Source organism: Bufo bufo, chromosome 3, assembly GCF_905171765.1.
Source record: "Bufo bufo chromosome 3, aBufBuf1.1, whole genome shotgun sequence".
NCBI classification, from domain to species: Eukaryota; Metazoa; Chordata; class Amphibia; order Anura; family Bufonidae; genus Bufo; species Bufo bufo.
Window position 1 is genome coordinate 244,898,390 of NC_053391.1, and position 18,251 is coordinate 244,916,640.

At 40.0% G+C, this 18,251-nt stretch overlaps 1 protein-coding gene across 2 annotated transcripts in view; it reads left to right on the plus strand.

Moving 5' to 3' along the window:
* Positions 1-1,345: 1,345 nt before the first annotated feature.
* LOC120995074 (calcium/calmodulin-dependent protein kinase type 1G-like) overlaps positions 1,346-18,251 on the plus strand; it is a 43,775-nt gene continuing 26,869 nt past the window's right edge. The window contains exons 1-4 of one of the 2 annotated variants that reach the window (XM_040424060.1): positions 1,346-1,450; positions 1,767-1,822; positions 8,578-8,636; positions 9,448-9,565. In XM_040424060.1, the coding sequence (XP_040279994.1) occupies positions 8,600-8,636; positions 9,448-9,565 (155 nt within the window). In that variant the 5' untranslated portion in view covers positions 1,346-1,450; positions 1,767-1,822; positions 8,578-8,599. The remainder of the gene's footprint in view (positions 1,451-1,766; positions 1,823-8,577; positions 8,637-9,447; positions 9,566-18,251) is intronic. The other variant, XM_040424062.1, reaches the window with a different exon arrangement.

The window sequence follows — 18,251 nt, forward strand, 5'->3', positions numbered from 1 at the left end:
CTTGTCCAGTGGAGATGACCTTAGCCCATGCAAGATGACTCCTGTGGTCAGGTACCCTTGCAGGTCATCTAGCACGCAGACCACGCTGATGTAAATGGTTTTGAATGGTCTTGCGTGACACTTGGGTGCCTTTCACCTCCCTTAAATGTTCCTGGAGTTGTGTGGCATTCATCATCCGGTTCTGCAGGGCATTGTTCACAGTATGGGATGTGGCCAAAGGACGTCCACTTATATGCCTTTCTGTGACTCTTCCAGTCTCTCTGTATCTCTGTTGCAACCTGCTAATGACACTCTGTGACACTCTAAGCTCAGTAGCCACTTCGGTCTGAAGCCTCGCAATGTCGAGGTACTGTTGATCAATTGTAAAAATGTGAACAGCATGATGAGGAGGACTGTTTAAATACCAATTCTAATTGAACCAGGAATGAATCAAACACCTGTTGTAAATTTTGCCGTTAAGATCCTTGTTAGAGAACAGCAAGTTCTGCAAAAAGTACTGAAACACTGAACAGCTGGACATGTACATTCAAAAGTTTAGAGAAGGTATCATTACGTTCACCTGTAAAGGTTAGAGTGCAAGCCAAATATCCCTAACTTTTTGAGAGTAGTGTATCTGATCTGAACAGAACATACATCCACGTCTAATTTCATTGCATAAGAAAAATAAACACTAGTACTAAATTATTGCTTATAAATTCCAAGCTCAGTACATGTCTTCTGGACCTTAGGGGCCCTGTTGTGTTAAAGGTACATTATTATATTAAAACCTACCCCCCCCCCCCCCCCAGGGGATCCCATAGTAGGCAAGTCCAACACTTGCCTACTATAGGATCATGCAAAATCCCAATAAGTTAGTCTCTAGGTCAGCTGACCAAATGCACTTATTGCAGTACTGCATTGCCCTTCAGGTTCCAACCTTGACTATTTGACTAACATCATATTACCAATGACAAAAGCAATCCGTTTCACGTAATTTCCATTCTATGCATGATGACTCTAAAGTTCTGACTGTAAGAATTTCCTATAAATTCCTGAAAATGGCATGCCTACATGATATGATTGCTGCCATGGTGATGACAAGGTCAACATATGAATTCATATTTTACAGTTACAATTATGTTCTCGAGAAGATTTCACAAAGCAAAGATGTCAGGCTGCGCAGACTGTGATGGCAGAGCAGAAACTAGAGAGCTGCTTTTGAGACCACATACGGACAAATTCATTGACCTTCTGGTCTCCTGCCAGCACACTGTGATGGACACCTAAGGAGATTTAAATTGTACAGCTTTGTATTTCAAGATCACATGTGTCTGCCTGGTCCCTGCTCCCTTGTATAATCTGATAGGACACTCCTCTCATTAGCTTCTCCAGCAAGCCTTGCCTGAGACAACATTAGTTTAGTATTGTTTTTGCCGAGCATCCAAGAACAGCTTGTCTCTCTGGACCTCAGGTAGGAATTATTTTATACTGGTCTCTTCACAGCTTGAAGTCTATGACTATATCTATTAATCATGTCACCTGTCTACAGTATATATACCCACAGATCATGATTTGCAGAATACAATCAAATTTAGTCAATGTCCCAATCTCTCATAAACCAAAGGATGAATCATAAGTAATTTTGTATATGTTTGACTGCCTACGTGAAATTCCCATAAAGGAATTACAGACATAGACGAGTAATGTTCTTGGTGGATAACAAGTGTCCATCACATCCATAACATCCAGTTGCGTCTTAAAGCCAAATCTGTTTTTTTCATTCAAAGACGTCTCAGAAGATTTTATGATGGTTAAATGTCATAAAAGTCAGAAACAGGAGGGGGTGAGTAACAAGACCTATAGTGATACAGTTAAAATAATGTTATGCATTACTCCAGATACTTTTTTAAGATGTGCAGTAACCCCTTTAAGACTACGTTAGCATGGCGAAAGATTTGTCATGCCAAATATTTCTTCTGTATCTGTGGTCAGCAGATATCTGTCCTTCAGGGTACGGCTATGCAGTTTTTGAAGTGCAAATCAGGAGTGGAGAAAAAGTATAAAGGGCAGATATGACCTCCACTTTTTTTAATTCACTCCAGATTTTGGTTTCAAAAACTGCATAAAAAACTTACACCCTTTGGCCTCATGTGCTATTTGTTTTCTGTGTTTTTCAACTCTAAGTTGTACATAACATCAATCATTTTTCATAATGTTTTTGGTGGTATTTTTTTACTGTGTGACACGAGATTCATTTTGTGGCATTGGTCAAGTCATTTTCTGAAGCCTATGGGAAAATGCCAGAAAAAAACACAATACAAAGAGTCTTTTGTTTTCAAAAAACAATCTGAAATGCCAGAAAAACACCAAAGTCAATGTTGAGTATGGTGACTTTTTAACAATTTCTAACAAACTTTAACATCTGGCAGCAAAATCATGACAAAAAAAAAAAATGCTGTTAAGGGCTAATGCATAAGGCTGTACCTTTTTCTTTTTTGGTTCACGCATTGCGGATCTGCAAAACACGGATGCCAGCCATGTGCGTTCCACATTTTGTGAAACTGAACATCCGGCCCATAATAGAACTGTCCTATCATTGTCTGTAAAACCTACGGTGTGCTGTCCGCATCTTTTGCAGCCCCATTAAAGTGAATGGGTCCACATGCGATGTGCAAAAATGTGGATTGAATGCAGACTAAAACAACGGTCGTGTGCATGAGCCCTTCGGGTGATTTCATACAGAGGTTTTTGCTGCATTGTTACTTTTGTATTTGTTATTGGCGTTTTTTATGGTAGAAACTCCAGTGACATATGTTAGCTAAAGTGTCTATTAGAAATATCAAATGCAGGACAGGACACTCAACTTTTTTTGCTACTAATGTTTTTTGTTTTTCTGGCTTCTATTTAGTGTTTGCTTCCTGGCTTTCTCTACTATAGAGAAGGTGGTGTGAAAACACTAGAAAAATGCCAGGAACTGTAGCATGTTGCAGCTCTTCACATTTTTCTGGTGTTTTCGCAGCACCTTATCCATAGGGGAGAAACACCAGGAAGCAAGCATTAGTTGGCTAAAACTGTTTTAAAAAAATATGCAGACATAATTCAAAAAGTCATGTGTTTAAGGACCCTAAAAAAAATCCAACAAAAATACAATAAAAAAGGGTGCAAAATGTTCTTTGTGAAACCAGCTTAAAGAAGTAGCCTAGATTTTAAACACAAGTGAATGAAGTGAATGTGTGAAAGGATAACATACTGCATAGTGTAAATAAGATTTTAAAGTCCCATTAACATGATCAATTGGACCTACATTAACTGCTATGTAAAAATATATTAAATTCAGCTCTTACTTATTTCAGTAGACAGTCACCGGCCACCTGTCTACCAGCAGGGTTCAGGAGCTAGGTGTTCCTAAATGGGTTGTCCCATCACGACAACGTATACCCTATCCACGAGATAGGTGTCTGATTGGCATAAGTAAGCAGTCCTATAGAATTGAATGGAGTGGTGCACACATATGTATGTCTGCTGCTCCATTCAAACGCGGTGCAAGGGCCCCCATTTTTGTGATTGGGGGGTCCCTGCGGATATGGGATAAGTTGACATAACAATGGGGGTTCCCAATTTGAGGCTGAACCTTAAGAAGTATTTTCTTGCCAGAGTAGACTTACCTCAAATGTTTCTAGCTTGTCCCAAAGTTTCTAAAATATGTGCTCCAATGATTTCAGAGTTATGTACTCTCTTTTCTTGTGCACAGTTTAAACATGTCTCAGTTGTCTTTTATAAATATTTTATACTGTTCTCCAAGCTACTAATGCTTTATACATTTGTCATTTTTTTTATTATTATGCCACTGTTTTAACAGCTGTTTGAAGTAGATTTGAAACATCAGAAAAGTTCTGCCATGGGCCATTTTGTAATCAATACTTTATCGTACAATGTGCAATATCTGAAAACATTAACTTAGAGTCATATGTAGGAAACATGTCTTTTTTCAATAGGCCTCAGTATGTCAGGACACTCCCAAAACTTGTGAGAGAAATTATACAAGCATGTTGTACAGAACTTCAAAGATACAGTACATAGCCCTACATATGCGTTTTGATCTACTAGGTTCTTCATTCTGTATAATTTGTACTTTATTCCATGAAAGTCCAGTGATTGACAGTCTTCCCTGTATAAGTGCGCATACAGAGATCACTGAGTGGCACCGCCCAATGGACTCCTAAGCAAAGAATCAGCAGCGATTTAAATGAATGAAATTGGAGTTATATTAAATCTTTTCCCATAGATATACAGTCTGCTCAGTTCCTCCTGTTCTATTGCATGATTCCTGCAAATCAAACACCGTTAGCATTGAGTAAATCGAAGTATCCAAAATGGACTTCTATCTGAATTTCAGGGAAAATTTGATTTGCCGCAAAGCTGAATTTCCTTCTGCTTCATGGTAACAACTCAATTTTCCCTGAAATGCTGGTACAAAAAAAAAACCATACTCACCTCAACCATTTAAATGCGAAGAGGCCATCACGGCCATCTTGATTGAAGATCCCGTAGGAAATCTCATACGCGAATGACGTCACCACGCCGCCCCCAGCGTGATGACATCATCATGCAAAATTTTGTGTGGGATCTTCATCAACTGTTTAACCCCTGAAAGTCCTCACTATTATTGTCAGATGCGATCTGTGAAGAATGCGGCATCTGAGGGGTTTAATGATAGGGGCGGCGCAATCGCCATTGAGCCGGCTTATTACAAAGAAATGTTCTTCCTGACGAAGTAATTCGTCACAAAGTGAATGACTTTGTGAAATTCAGCAAAGCAGCCGAATCTAATTTTTGTAAACTTCGCTCATTACTAAACACCATGTTCAATGTGACAGGTTCCCTTTAAATTGGCAAAAATCATGTTACATCTTCTGTTCACTGAATCTAAACAGAATAAAAAAATTATAATAAGTTGCTCCCTTATGGGAAATGTTTTAATATTTTCTTCAGTTAGTTTGCCGTATACTGTATATCTGGAGAGGCTTGCTGACAATGAATATGGCTGCCATTCTACTTCTCATGGGTCTTGTTATCCAGCTCCTTTATGTGCTTGGGAGACATTCCAGTGTGTGAAGTGTATACTTCTGCCTTTACCTTGTTATTTCAGAACAGTCTTGTACATGCATATCAGACTATCTGCGAATTGCTCTCACTAATTAACCGTGTTATTAGTGCTTGGAATATGAAAATCCATGAGAATTTTCGTTTGGTGTATATTGATATATCATTATCTCGACTACATTGAAATGTGCAAATGGCTATGCTTTTTCAATAGAATTATATCATGTCTTAGATGTTTCACGTGAGTCAATGGCAGGCGCAGGCAACTGCATAGAGCCATAATGCCTCCTGAATCCAGCCTAACACGTGCATGCATAAATATATCTCAGTGAATAGACTATTCATCAGTTATTGAAACTTATTTTCTATTATTTATTTTTCTTATCGATTTGTGCGGCTGGTGTTACATCTCCAGGAGATGCAAAGAGGTATCTCCCAGGGAAAGAACATCTCACTAGCACCACCTTCTGAAAGTGGCTTCCTAGTGGTCAAAGTCCTACTTTTTAACAATGCTTGGAACATGACAAGGGAAAATAGCCAAGCCAAATATCCATCTGTAGACAGCGGTTTCCGGCTGCTAAAATGGCTCCATAAACAGCTGGTCTCTTTAAGGAGAGTCGGCACACGTCCTAAGGAGCCAGGAGTTGCCATCCATCCCTCTCTTTATTACTGCATTTTTATGTTCTTATAAAGAAAAAGCTGGGCACTCACAATTACCTGGAGTGGGTGGTACTTTATTGATAAATATTAGTATTAGTAGTATACTAAAACATTTAAAAACGCTATAGATATACAATACAATAAATGGTCTGGCCAGACTTTAAAATATCGACTTAATATGTGCCTCTGGTGAAATATTCGACTCTCACGGTTGGCCCGATGCAGCTACCACGCGGGACGCTGCGATATAAACACCGAATTCCGTCCGTGATCGAACCTGGCTTGTGAGTATAACTACAATAACGATCTGTTGGTTGTGGTGTTCGCTTTTTCATATTTACACAAGTTGGTTTCAATATGAGAACTGATTAGATACGATTCTAAGACTATGTGATTTGGAATACCACGAACATTCCTGATACTATATTGTGGAAACGTATATACTTTTCATGCGAACATGATCTGAAAATTGCGATTATTATATCGATTGGGTGAAAAATTGCAGTGTGATTAGTTTTATGGTGGATTGAAAGGATCCTTCTAATACTCTATATCTATTCCACACAAGATATTATTTGAGTGGACTTCTGTATTTTAAAGTCTGGCCAGACCATTTATTGTATTGTATATCTATAGAGTTTTTAAATGTTTTAGTATACTACTAATACTAATATTTATCAATAAAGTACCACCCACTCCAGGTAATTGTGAGTGCCCAGCTTTTTCTTTATTATTGCTTTTTTATAGATTGGGTGAACCTGTCGGCTGTGAGCACCCATCCGGGGGACCAGACGCAGTAGTGTTACTTTTACACATTTTACCAAAATTGCTCTGCAGAGAACAGATGGAGCGGTATGAAGGATATTTAGCTGCTTGGCATATGCATGGATTCTGTTTATGGGGAGATTAGGCAATCTACAAGGAGTCTTTTTACCAGTAAGTCCACATTGCAAGTCGTTACTTGTAATTCATCAGTATTTCTGGCCTTAACTCTTTAATTCTATGTGAGCGTCAAGCTTTATAGATATGATTCCTGTAAAAAAAAAAAAATACAAATTTTTTCCAATTACCAACTGGATGATGAGCCATACAAAATGACTACATTCAGCCCTGCTAAGTCTAGCTATGATCAGCAATGTCTACCAATCAAACAATACGGGTCATTCACTGGCTCAACTGATTTCATTATTTCATGGCCACACAAAAATGTGCCCTTAATACAGTATGTGATTTTGCAGGATGCTATAACAAAAGATATTACAGTTGAAGATAAATACAGGCAGAACATTTTCAATTGGGGTTATAACCTGGAATGTGTCAGCTGGAGATGAATGGGCTGAATTGTGATGTATTATCTGCTCCACTCAGACAATAAAGGCCCCCACAGCATCATGGACAAGATTCGCAGTATAATCGTTTTACTCTGTAAATTTATAGAAGGTTCAACCTTGTGTCGCCATCTATGACGACAGCTCGCTACATGGAAAAATACAGGCACCATAACATGTAATCAGCGGGGAATGGCATTTCCCCTCAAACTACCCCTAGAGGGGCCAATACCTGCACTAAATGTACGTTAGGGAATTGCCTCATATTAAATATATCCCATGTAAATCTAATGGCTAACCCAAATTACATGCATGACTTACAGTAAAAAATTCCAGGAAAACATATAATAGACATATATTTATATTTTTATATATATATACAAATATATATATATATATATATATATATATAAAAGGGACACTTGGATCTGGCTGACATGAGAGGTTTCAGTCCAATATGGAAAAGTGACTAAATGCTATGCAATCCATCTGCTCCAGTGATGTTAGTTATCACGGAGCTTAAGAGCTACACATGCTACAGCCATAGATGTAAATCACTGATAAAATAACACAGTATTTTACTTTTTGCTGCAAGTGCGTTATAGACTTTCTTTACACTTTAGTTCAGTGTTTTTTTTTTAATTGACAGTATTTCTATTGGCAAGAGCAACCCAAAGACCTCAGTTTGCCATTACCCTATGGAAGAAAAAAATCCAACAAAGCTGTCATGGCGCCCTTATATTGACACTAGTGTGAACAGAGTCTTAAAGGGGTTTCCTATCTCACCAGATGCCAACCGTTGTAGTGAATAAGAGCTACACAAATGGCAAACAAAACAAGTTAAACTGCTTCCATAACTCCAGGAGTTACAGAAGCAGCGAGAGCGAGATAACACAACCCCTTTGAAGGAAATCTGTCACCCTGATTTTGGACTATTATCTACAGTAATAGATGAGTAGTACTGCAGATAAGGAGTCCAAGTCACTATTTTTTATCTTCCTACTGCCCCATGTTCACTCAATGTCAGCACTCAAAGCTCGGACTGCTGTGCTGTTCTAAAATAACGGAGAGGACTCACGTGCGCACGCATGGCAGTCCTGACAATGTATTTCAAGGCAGCTCTGAGCACTGACAGTGAGGGAAGAGGGGGTAGTAGGCAAAAATAGCCATCTGGACTAGTATTTATGTATTACTGTAAATAATTGTCCAGCTGATCGATAGGGGTGCTGAGAGTTAGACCCCATTCATCGAATTCTGATGACCTATCCTAATTATAGGCTGTCAATTTTAAAATGTTGAGTAACCCCTTTTATTGCTTCTTGGAAATATATCTCTAGATATGAACTTACAATCAGTTTTAACATCAAATAATTGACATTAACTTTCTATTTTTAGTGAATATTCTTTCAGTTGGATCCTATTTTCCACTAATTTACCCCCTTTTAGACTATCCCCATACCACAGTCTTATCAGTCAACCCCTAATGCGTCTGTTCTATTTCTTTCAGATTGGCTCTTACAGGAGTTAAAATGCCAAGTGCCAAGTTGACTGCATTTTCCCCAGTTGGTAAGTCAGTTTTCTATTAAGTAGATATTAACATGTCAACTGAATGGTAACTATACCGAGAATGGGGGGAACTAACTCTCCTTAGGGAGAGAGCAACTTAATCAGTTTAGGGAATGTTATGGTTGGTTGGCCCATTGAGCCTGCCATTAAATTATGCCTCCCAAATACTCACATTTGTGAGTGTACCTACATTGCAAGGGTTGTATTGCAGAAGATGAGGTTATGAAACCTCTAACTTTTACTATATACTGTATTACAGGAGGTCCGAGGTCTCAGTCAGACTGCCTCTATACACCCAGTTTTTTTTAATCATGCTGACATTGATGGCATCTGCCAACTACTATATTACGGCATGTGTACTGCTAATATAAGTTAGTGGCGCATTGCATGAGCATGTTATCGGGAAGTATAACTCTCTCCATTATCTGTCTATGTTCACGTGTAATACTACTACCCACTGTACCGTTTATAATTAAAAGAAGGCATCCACTTTAGCTTGTGGCGCCAATCTGTTTGCATAGATCCCACTCAGTGCTGCAAGAGTTATGGAAACAGCGGAGTGCTGGTCACTCGCCCATTTCCATAACTGTAGTCACCTCTGGTGGTGCTTACTGTGGGTTATTCCCATTTCAGCCATGAAAGCCCTAGATGGGGCAACCCTTTAAAGTTCTATGTATGAATGTATATATACAGTATATATTCTTTATATGGGAATATACCATCACGCTGCCATTTTTATAAAATGCACAGCTTATTGTTTTGTTTTTGTGGCTAGTAGTAAATCTAAGTTTGACTCATCTTACATCTGCAGAATTCACAGTGTCCACTATAGATAAAATGAGTTGTAAGGAAGAGGAGAATGCTTGCATCTGGAAGAAACAAACAAATAACATACGTGATACCTTTGTATTTATGGAAGTTCTCGGATCGTAAGTAATACCATCTATTTCTTCTATAATTGAATAAGGGCTCTGTTGTGCTACTTTTGTTCTTGTCTTGTTCATTGTCTTCTATTCTTCAGAATGTTCTCATATTCGTGGGCAGGGCCCTCTTTCCTTCTGTACCAGTTTGTAACTTGTCTTGTTCATGCTTATTGTGATTGTCTGTATTATGTATGTATACCCCTATTCATATGTACAGCACTATGGAATGAATGGCGCTTTAATAATGAATAATAATAATACTGTATCAAAAGTTTATTAGAGTCACCAGAGAAGATATCAAGGCAAAAAAGGATCAGGCATTTTGTATAACGAGTGATGAAGCAGCGGCTTGTCTTCCTCTCCCCATTGAAAAAACATGCACACTTAGCTGGTCATGCAAGTGCATGGGGAAATAGGAGGAATAGTTGTTTTGCCAACACCCAGTTTAAGTGTCTGGAGACTTTATGTCCTATTTCAATTAACTTTCATCATTATCAGGTTAACATACCGGATATCTCTCAAGGCTGTTGGTGCAGAACTCACTCCTAAAAATATAGTTTAGAAAATCAACCCGCCCACAAAAAAAAATTAGGAGAAAATGTAAAACAAAAATTCTGAACATATACTGTAGAAAAAAAGACAAAAAACCCTAATAGAATTTTATAATCTGCCTATCTTTTGGGGGATTTGTGAATGGCACCAATTGCAATTGAAAAGGTTATGCTAGTAAACTCTGCAGCAAAATCAGTTTTTTAGAAAGTGCACACATTATATCTGCTCTTTCAGATACGTGCATGACGGACAGAATTCAATCTGCATTCATGACGTGTTTCACAAACACGTGGACTGGTTTTATTCATTGAAGTGGTTAAGAATGCAGTCACGAGGCATTACATGGGCCACACATCTCTGCTGAAAGCATTTTATGTCCCTGTCGTTCATCTGCCTGCTAGGAATCCTAATAATCCTATTAGAGCTCTAGGTGTTAAATAGGGACATTTCAATGCAAAAGTGCTGGCTGGGACCCTAGATATTGTTCCTAGAAGTATGTGGCAGCTACTTAAATCTTCAGGGAATTATCAACTGATGCTTGTCTCGCTCCTCAAGATGTTGAATCACGTATTTAAATAGGAAAAAACATTTATTAGTGATTAGACCTGTAATGTACTCTTCATGCAATGCTCGCGGACAAGAACATTTTTTAACTCGCACAATTTAGGGGTTTAAAATTAAATTTAAAACCTCATAAGAATTTTAGCTGAGTCTGTGCTTCCAAAATTTTATATAGTGGAAACTACTGTATTTACACACATGAAATCCAGAAAAACTGACAATAAGAAGATGTGACAGCAGGCAGCAATATCAGAGAATAACCTGGCCGCACACCATCCTGACCATCACTTCATTGGCCATACAAGAAATTTGAGACAAATACCTGATGAGTAAAATTTAAACAAGAACCAAGCACAGAAAAAGAGACCACCAGTTTGTTGGGGACACATTATTTGAGTCAGAATTCTGGCATATTGGCAAATCTCACCCTATGATAAAAAAAAATTCTAACAAGATACACTCATTTATCAAAAGCACTGCCTGCCTTCTACCTCTGAACACTTGCAGGGAAGACACTCATTTGACAGACAAATAAGAAATAACATGCCCAACAGATCGCTGACAAGCCTCTATGAAAAAAAACACAATGCAACACCACTCTGCAAACCCAAATAGAGTACATTAATGTCATAGTTATAGAAAAAATTCTGGTGCTAATGCTACACTCTACTAATTCTAATGCTACGCTCTACGCCCACTCTATACCTCTCCTGGTGCCATGGAGCCTTTAAGGTATAGCGTGGACCCAGCATAAATGTGGAACCACGTTCCCTGTTTTTTATGGTGGCCAGTATGGCACTATAACATAGCATTTTGTGCTAGGTTCCCATCTCATAGAGATCGCCATGATGTCGGCAGACTGTCAAATATTTGTACAAAATGTATTTGCCAAGAATCTCAAATGTATAAAATAAGCATAAGCACCAGAATATTTTCTATAACTATGGCATTATTGTACTTTATTTGTGTTCACAGAGTGCGGTTGCCTTGTGTTTTTTTCTTTGTGTCTCTAGCCATGGCACGTGCACCTGCGCACTAGTTGGATGTGCTGACTGACCCCCTTTTTCTTGACAAGCCTCTATGACACACTCAAAGGCATTTTGCCTAGTGTACGGACTTTGAGAGGGGTGGATCATTGGACTGAAAAAAGAAGGATGATCCTTTTGATAAATTGGCCACCATCTAGGCCATTATGACCTAGTTAGGAGGTGCTGGGGACAGTGGTTACAAGAGGACATGCAGACATGGAAAACAGGCTCGAGGCTGCCTAGACAGACCACCAGTACTGAGGATTGTTTGATTCCCTGACAAAAAACAAGCAGCTCCCATAGTTTCATTGTCCACCATGCAGACACAATCGGAACCTTCATTACATACCACTGTCCCCGTCCAGACCATTTCCTAGTGCTTAGCAGATAGAAATTTCGAGTATTATGTGCCTTGCCATTGAAAGCCAGCTACCGTCATCTTCCTTTGCAGTGGTGTTGTGAACGAGAAACTGGATTACTATGGACTGGAACTTTATTGTCTTTAGCGACAAATCCAAGCTCTGTTTGGGATCCCATGACAGTTGGGTTCGAGTATGGAGACCCCGTGATAAGCTCTTCAATTTTGCCTTTGCTGTGGAATTGCACACTGTCCCAGCTACTGGTGTGATGATCTGTGGAGCCATTGCATAAAACAGTCATTCGCCCCTAGTGGTGATATGAGAACCTCAGTGATATGTGAAGAACATCCTTCGGCCATGTGTGTTGCCTCTCATGGCAAGGCTTCCAACTAACAATTTTCAGCGGGATTATGTTCTCCTACACACAGCAAGTGTTTCCCTGGAAAGTCTCTGCCATACTGCAACACTTCCTTGGCCTGCCTGGTCGCCAGATTTATCATCAATCAAGCATTTATGGGACCAGCTGGGATGCCAACTTCGGCAATCTACAAGTGTACAGGATCTACAGGCCCAGCTGCAACTTCTTTGGGCTCAGGATACCATATGGAACCTCTATGCCTCCATGCTCAACCATATCTCATCTGGTATCCAAGCTCGAGGCAACCCAGGGTACTAGAGACTCCTTTAAATTGTACAATTTTACCTAATAAACTTATCCTTTCTCTAATATTGTAAATATGATAAATACATATATATATATATATATATATATATATATATATACACTGAGCAAAAATATAGACGCAACACTTTTTTTGCTCCCATTTTGCATGAGCTGAACTCAAAGATCTGAAGCATTTTCTACATACACATAAGACCCATTACTCTCAAATATTGTTCACAAATCTGTCAAAATCTGTGTCAGTGAGCACTTCTCCTTTGCCGAGATAATTCATCCCACCTCACAGGTGTGGCATATCAAGGTGCTGATTAGACAGCATGAATATTGCACAGGTGTGCCTTAGACTGCCCACAATAAAGTATCTGGTGTGGCCAATTAGTATCTGGTGTGGCCACCATTTGCCTCACGCAGTGCAACACATCTCCGTCGCATTTGATCAGGTTGTTGATTGTGGCTTGTGGAATGTTGGTCCACTCCTCTTCAATAGCTGTGCGATTGACATGCCACACCTGTGAGGTTGGATGGATTATCTCAGCAAAGGAGAGGCACTCACTATTCAGATTTAGACAGATTTGTGAACAATATTTGAGAGTAATGGGTATTTTGTGTATGTAGAAAATGTTTCAGATCTTTGAGTTCAGCTCATGCAAAATGGGAGCAAAACCGAAAGTGCTGCTTTTATATTTTTGTCAGTGTATATATACAGTGGATATAAAAAGTCTACACACCCCTGTTAAAATGTTTCTGTGCTGTAAAAAAATGAGACAAAGGTAAATCATTTCAGAACTTTTTCCACCTTTAATGTGACTTATAAACTGTACCACTCAATTGAAAAACAAACTGAAATCTTTTAGGTGGAGGGAAGAAAGCAAGAAAATAATAATAAAATAATGTGGTTGCATAAGTGTGCACACCCTCTTATAACTGGGGATGTAGCTGTGTTCAGAATTAAGCAATCTCATTCAAAATCATGTTAAATAGGAGTCAACATACACCTGCCATCATTTAAAGTGCCTCTGATTAACCCCAAATAAAGTTCAGCTGCTCTAGTTGGTCTTTACTGAAATTTTCTTAGTCGCATTCCACAGCAAAAATCCATGGTCCGCAGAGAGCATCCAAAGCATCAGAGGGATCTCATTGTTAAAAGGTATCAGTCAGGAGAAGGGTACAAAAGAATTTCCAAGGCATTAGATATAACATGGAACACAGTAAAGACAGTCATCATCAAGTGGAGAAAATATGGCACAACAGTGACATTACCAAGAACTGGACGTCCCTCCAAAATTTATGAAAAGACGAGAAGAAAAGTGGTCTGGGAGACTACCAAGAGGCCTACAGCAGCATTAAATGAGCTGCAGGAATATCTGGCAATTACTGGCTGTGTGGTACATGTGATGTGACAACAATCTCCAGTATTCTTCATATGTCTGGGCTATGGGGTAGAGTGGCAAGACAAAAGCCTTTTCTTACGAAGAAAAACATCCAAGCCAGGATACATTTTGCAAAAACACATCTGAAGTCTTCCAAAAGCATGTGGGAAAAGGTGTTATTGTCACGGCCTATGGTGTGTGCTGTGACACTGTTGCTACACTTGCGGTTGCCCGCGGCAACGTGTTTCTGTTAGAGCATGCGGTGGCAGTGTCTCGGCCTTCTGGTTGATTGCTGTGACATGGTTGCCACGCATGTTGTTGCCTGCGGCAACGCGTAGCTTGCCTATGTTTGTGTGTGCACTTCCCCTTTAAGTGGCTTCCTCCCCTTGTCTAGTGTTGGAAGGGTTAACTCCCTTTTTTAACACTGGGTTTATGTGTGTGTGTGTGTGTGTGTGGGTGTGGCTGCTTGGGCTATTTAGCCTCTGCTGGATGCCTGAAGCTGGGGGGTACTCCAGCCATGGTGTATGCTGGAGCTATCTTCCTGGCATATTCCATCTGTCCAGTGAGGGCCACCCTTGTGGTCATAGAAGATGTTCTATGTCATCCAAGTGTCTCCTTCCCTTCCTGTCCCTATGTGTATGGAGTGGGTTATGTTCAGGTTGTTTGTATGTCTAGTTGGTGTTACATGTCTGGTGGTGTTGGGTGCATGTTTACTAGACATTCCCCTGTCATGTTTATTGCATCTATGGTGTCCTGGCTTCCTGTGTGGTTTGTGGTGTGTGCTGTGTCCTTTTATGTTGGTGTGGACATCAGCACTTATGCACGGGTTCCAGTCAGTGTGTCTGTGGCAGGTAGGTGTGTTACTGGTTTCACTTACCTGCCATCTCCATATTCTGTATGTGTTCCCCTCTCCTTGCAGCTTGGCCAGTGGAGACTCCTGTTCGTCCGTGTTGTGTAGGAACAGGTCGTCTTACCCTGCTCCTAGTCCAGGTATTTCTTGAGGGTTAGTAAGGCCCCGAGGTTCCGGAGTATGAGCCCTCCTATCATCTGGGTTGGCTCATACGGTTAGGAGTCAGGGTCAGAATTAGGGACGCATTAGGAGGTGACCTGCTCCCGGATCCCGGCGTCCTGGCCTAGCAGCTACCCGTTATAAATTTGATACCGTACGGTGTGGGGTTTCCCCCACTCCCTGCCGTGACAGTTATGGTCTGATGAAACCAAGGTTGAACTTTTTGGCCATAATTCCAAAAGATATGTTTGGCACAAAAACCACACTGCACATCACCAAAAGAACACCATACCCACAGTGAAGCATGGTGGTGGCAGCATCATGCTTTGGGGCTGATTTTCTTCAACTGGAACTGGGGCCTTAGTTAAGCTAGAGGGAATTATGAACAGTTCCAAATACCAGTCAATATTGGCACAAAATCTTCAGGCTTCTGCTAGAAAGCTGAACATGAAGAGGAACTTCATCTTTCAGCATGACAACGACCCAAAGCATGCATCCAAATAAACAAAGGAATGACTTTACCAGAAGAAGATTAAAGTTTTGGAATGGCCCAGCCAGAGCCAAGACCTGAATCCGATTGAAAATCTGTGGGGTGATCTGAAGAGGGCTGTGCACAGGAGATGCGCTCACAATCTGACAGATTTGGAGTGTTTTTGCAAAGAGTGGGCAAATCTTGCCAAGTCAAAATGTGCCATGCTAATAGACTCATACCCAAAAAGACTGAGTGCTGTAATAAAATCAAAAAGTGCTTCAACAAAGTATTAGTTTAAGGGTGTGCACACTTATGCAACCATATTATTTTATTTTTATATTTTTCTTCCCTCTACCTAAAAGATTTCAGTTTGTTTTTCAATTGAGTTGTACAGTTTATAGGTCACATTAAAGGTGAAAAAAGTTCTGAAATGATTTATCATTGTCAAATTTTTTTGCATCACAGTAACCTGACATTATAACAGGGGTGTGTAGACTTTTTTTTATATCCACTGTATATATATATATATATATATATATATATATAAATTCATTCTATATAAGGTATAATGGTAATGCTTCACTCAAGTACTGTGCAAACATCATGATTCTTCTAGCCTAAAAGCTACAGCAGAATTTTCCCCAGCCAGACAAATGTCAAAAGGAGTCAAAGTGAATGTGGAATAGCTTAAAACTATTAGAGCCGAAATCATTGCTATGCTTAGATGGCACAGCCTTGGATACACAGATACTGAAGCTTTGATGATGGTCGCTTCGTATCATTCAGAGAGATTGACTCCGGTATCCAGGCAACACAAGCACCATTATCATTACCAGGAGACTGCGCTGCATTCACTTTATAGCAGTGTAATTTAAAGGAAAAACACTTGGTGGGGGTTGCAATCATGAGCTTTGCTAACACTCGTCTGCTACGTGCTTGCACTTTAACATCTACTGCCTAGAAAACAAACTTGGAGCACAGGATCATATATAAAGATGTCACTTACCTAGCCAGCTCATAGTAACTAGCCCTAAGCTTGATGCTTGCTGTATTTATTACATCACCGCTGATTTTCATCCTACATCTATTTGAAGCAGTGCTAATCTATTTTTCTAGAGAAGTCAATTGTCCCAGGCCAGCCTATATCATCCATTGAGCTAGGGCTACATGCCAACTTGTGGCCGTGCCACATTAAAGGGGTTGGCTAAGATAATTAAAAATCTTGGACAAGCCCTTCAATAGTCTAAATTAAAAAATCAACTTATACGTATCCCTTTCTCCAGCTCCATACCCTGCTGTGCTGGTCAAATTCCCTGCTGCTGCTTATGCAATGCACAGTGGCTCGCAGGGGTTGAGACGCAAGGTGGAAAGGATGGGAGTGGTGGCTGTGGCAAATATAGGAGTAGTAGTACTTATGGTGGCAATCCTTCTCCAGCTCTGCCTGGGCTAGCACACCACAGTAAAGGGAAGGTTGCAAGTTGCAACCCTTTGTTCACCTCAGGGCAAACCCTTGTTTTGGGCGTCTCCTGCCTGGTGGTGGTGCTTTGAGTTCTAGAGACTGTATATAAGGAGTTAAGAGGTCAGTTGTTCTCTCTCTGAGTCAGTCTTCCAATATTTCTGTACTTTCGCTCTCTGTTCCAGCCAAAGGGTGCAATATCTCTCTCCTTGTCTGTCTATGTCTTAATCTCTCAAAATGTGGCAGCACTTTGTCCAGCTGAGAGGTATAGTTCTATAGCAGATGGACAATCTGCCTGTAAAGCATGGCTGGGTACCTGAAGCTATCCAACTCCAAGCAAATGTGCTTTGAAGCCCAAAGTCATAAAAGTGCAAGATAGAGACATAGGGGAACATTTATCATGGCTTATGTGAGGCAAAACTTGCAACTATTTCCTGCTCACGCTACTTTTCCAAAGGGGTGTGGTGTGAGCGGGGAAGCAGGTGGGCCGACAAGCCCAACTCACTTAACATTTTCCATGCTGGTTTTTGGCAAGGAAAATGACTTAAATCTAAACCAGCAAGAGGGCTGGCTTAGAGTTAAGTCTGTTGCATGGCCTGCCAGACAGAGCACCAAACGTATGTACAGGCCTGTGCCTCTACATACAGATGTAGTAGAGTTAACAATCAAACGCTTAACTCAAATTTCTTAACTCATCGTGATATCCTGTAACAAAAGCCAATGAAAAGCAATTGAAGATGTCGACTTAACACAACTATTTAGTTAACGCATCTGGTTAAGGACCTGCCACTAGGGATGAGCGAATCACCTTCGGATGAAACATCCAAAGTCGATTCGCATAAAACTTCATTTCAATACTGTACGGAGCAAGCTCTCCGTACAGTATTAGAATGTATTGGCTCTGATGAGCCGAAGTTATTACTTCATGAAGTCTCGCGAGACTTCAAATAATAACTTCAGAAATTGATTTATACTGTAAAAAAACATTTCCCAAACTCGGGTTCGGTTCCAAGGTTCCATTTAAACCTGTAATTTATACATTTTATATCTTAGCTTTTTCCACTCCCTATAAAGAACTATCAGTACAGGGAGGAAGTGTTAACGGTGATTGATACAGACGTACAGGTAACCATTCTTATTTGGTCTCTTGATGCACTTTCTGCTAGGGTTGAGTGAGGCATGCTTCAGATCATAGATCCAAAG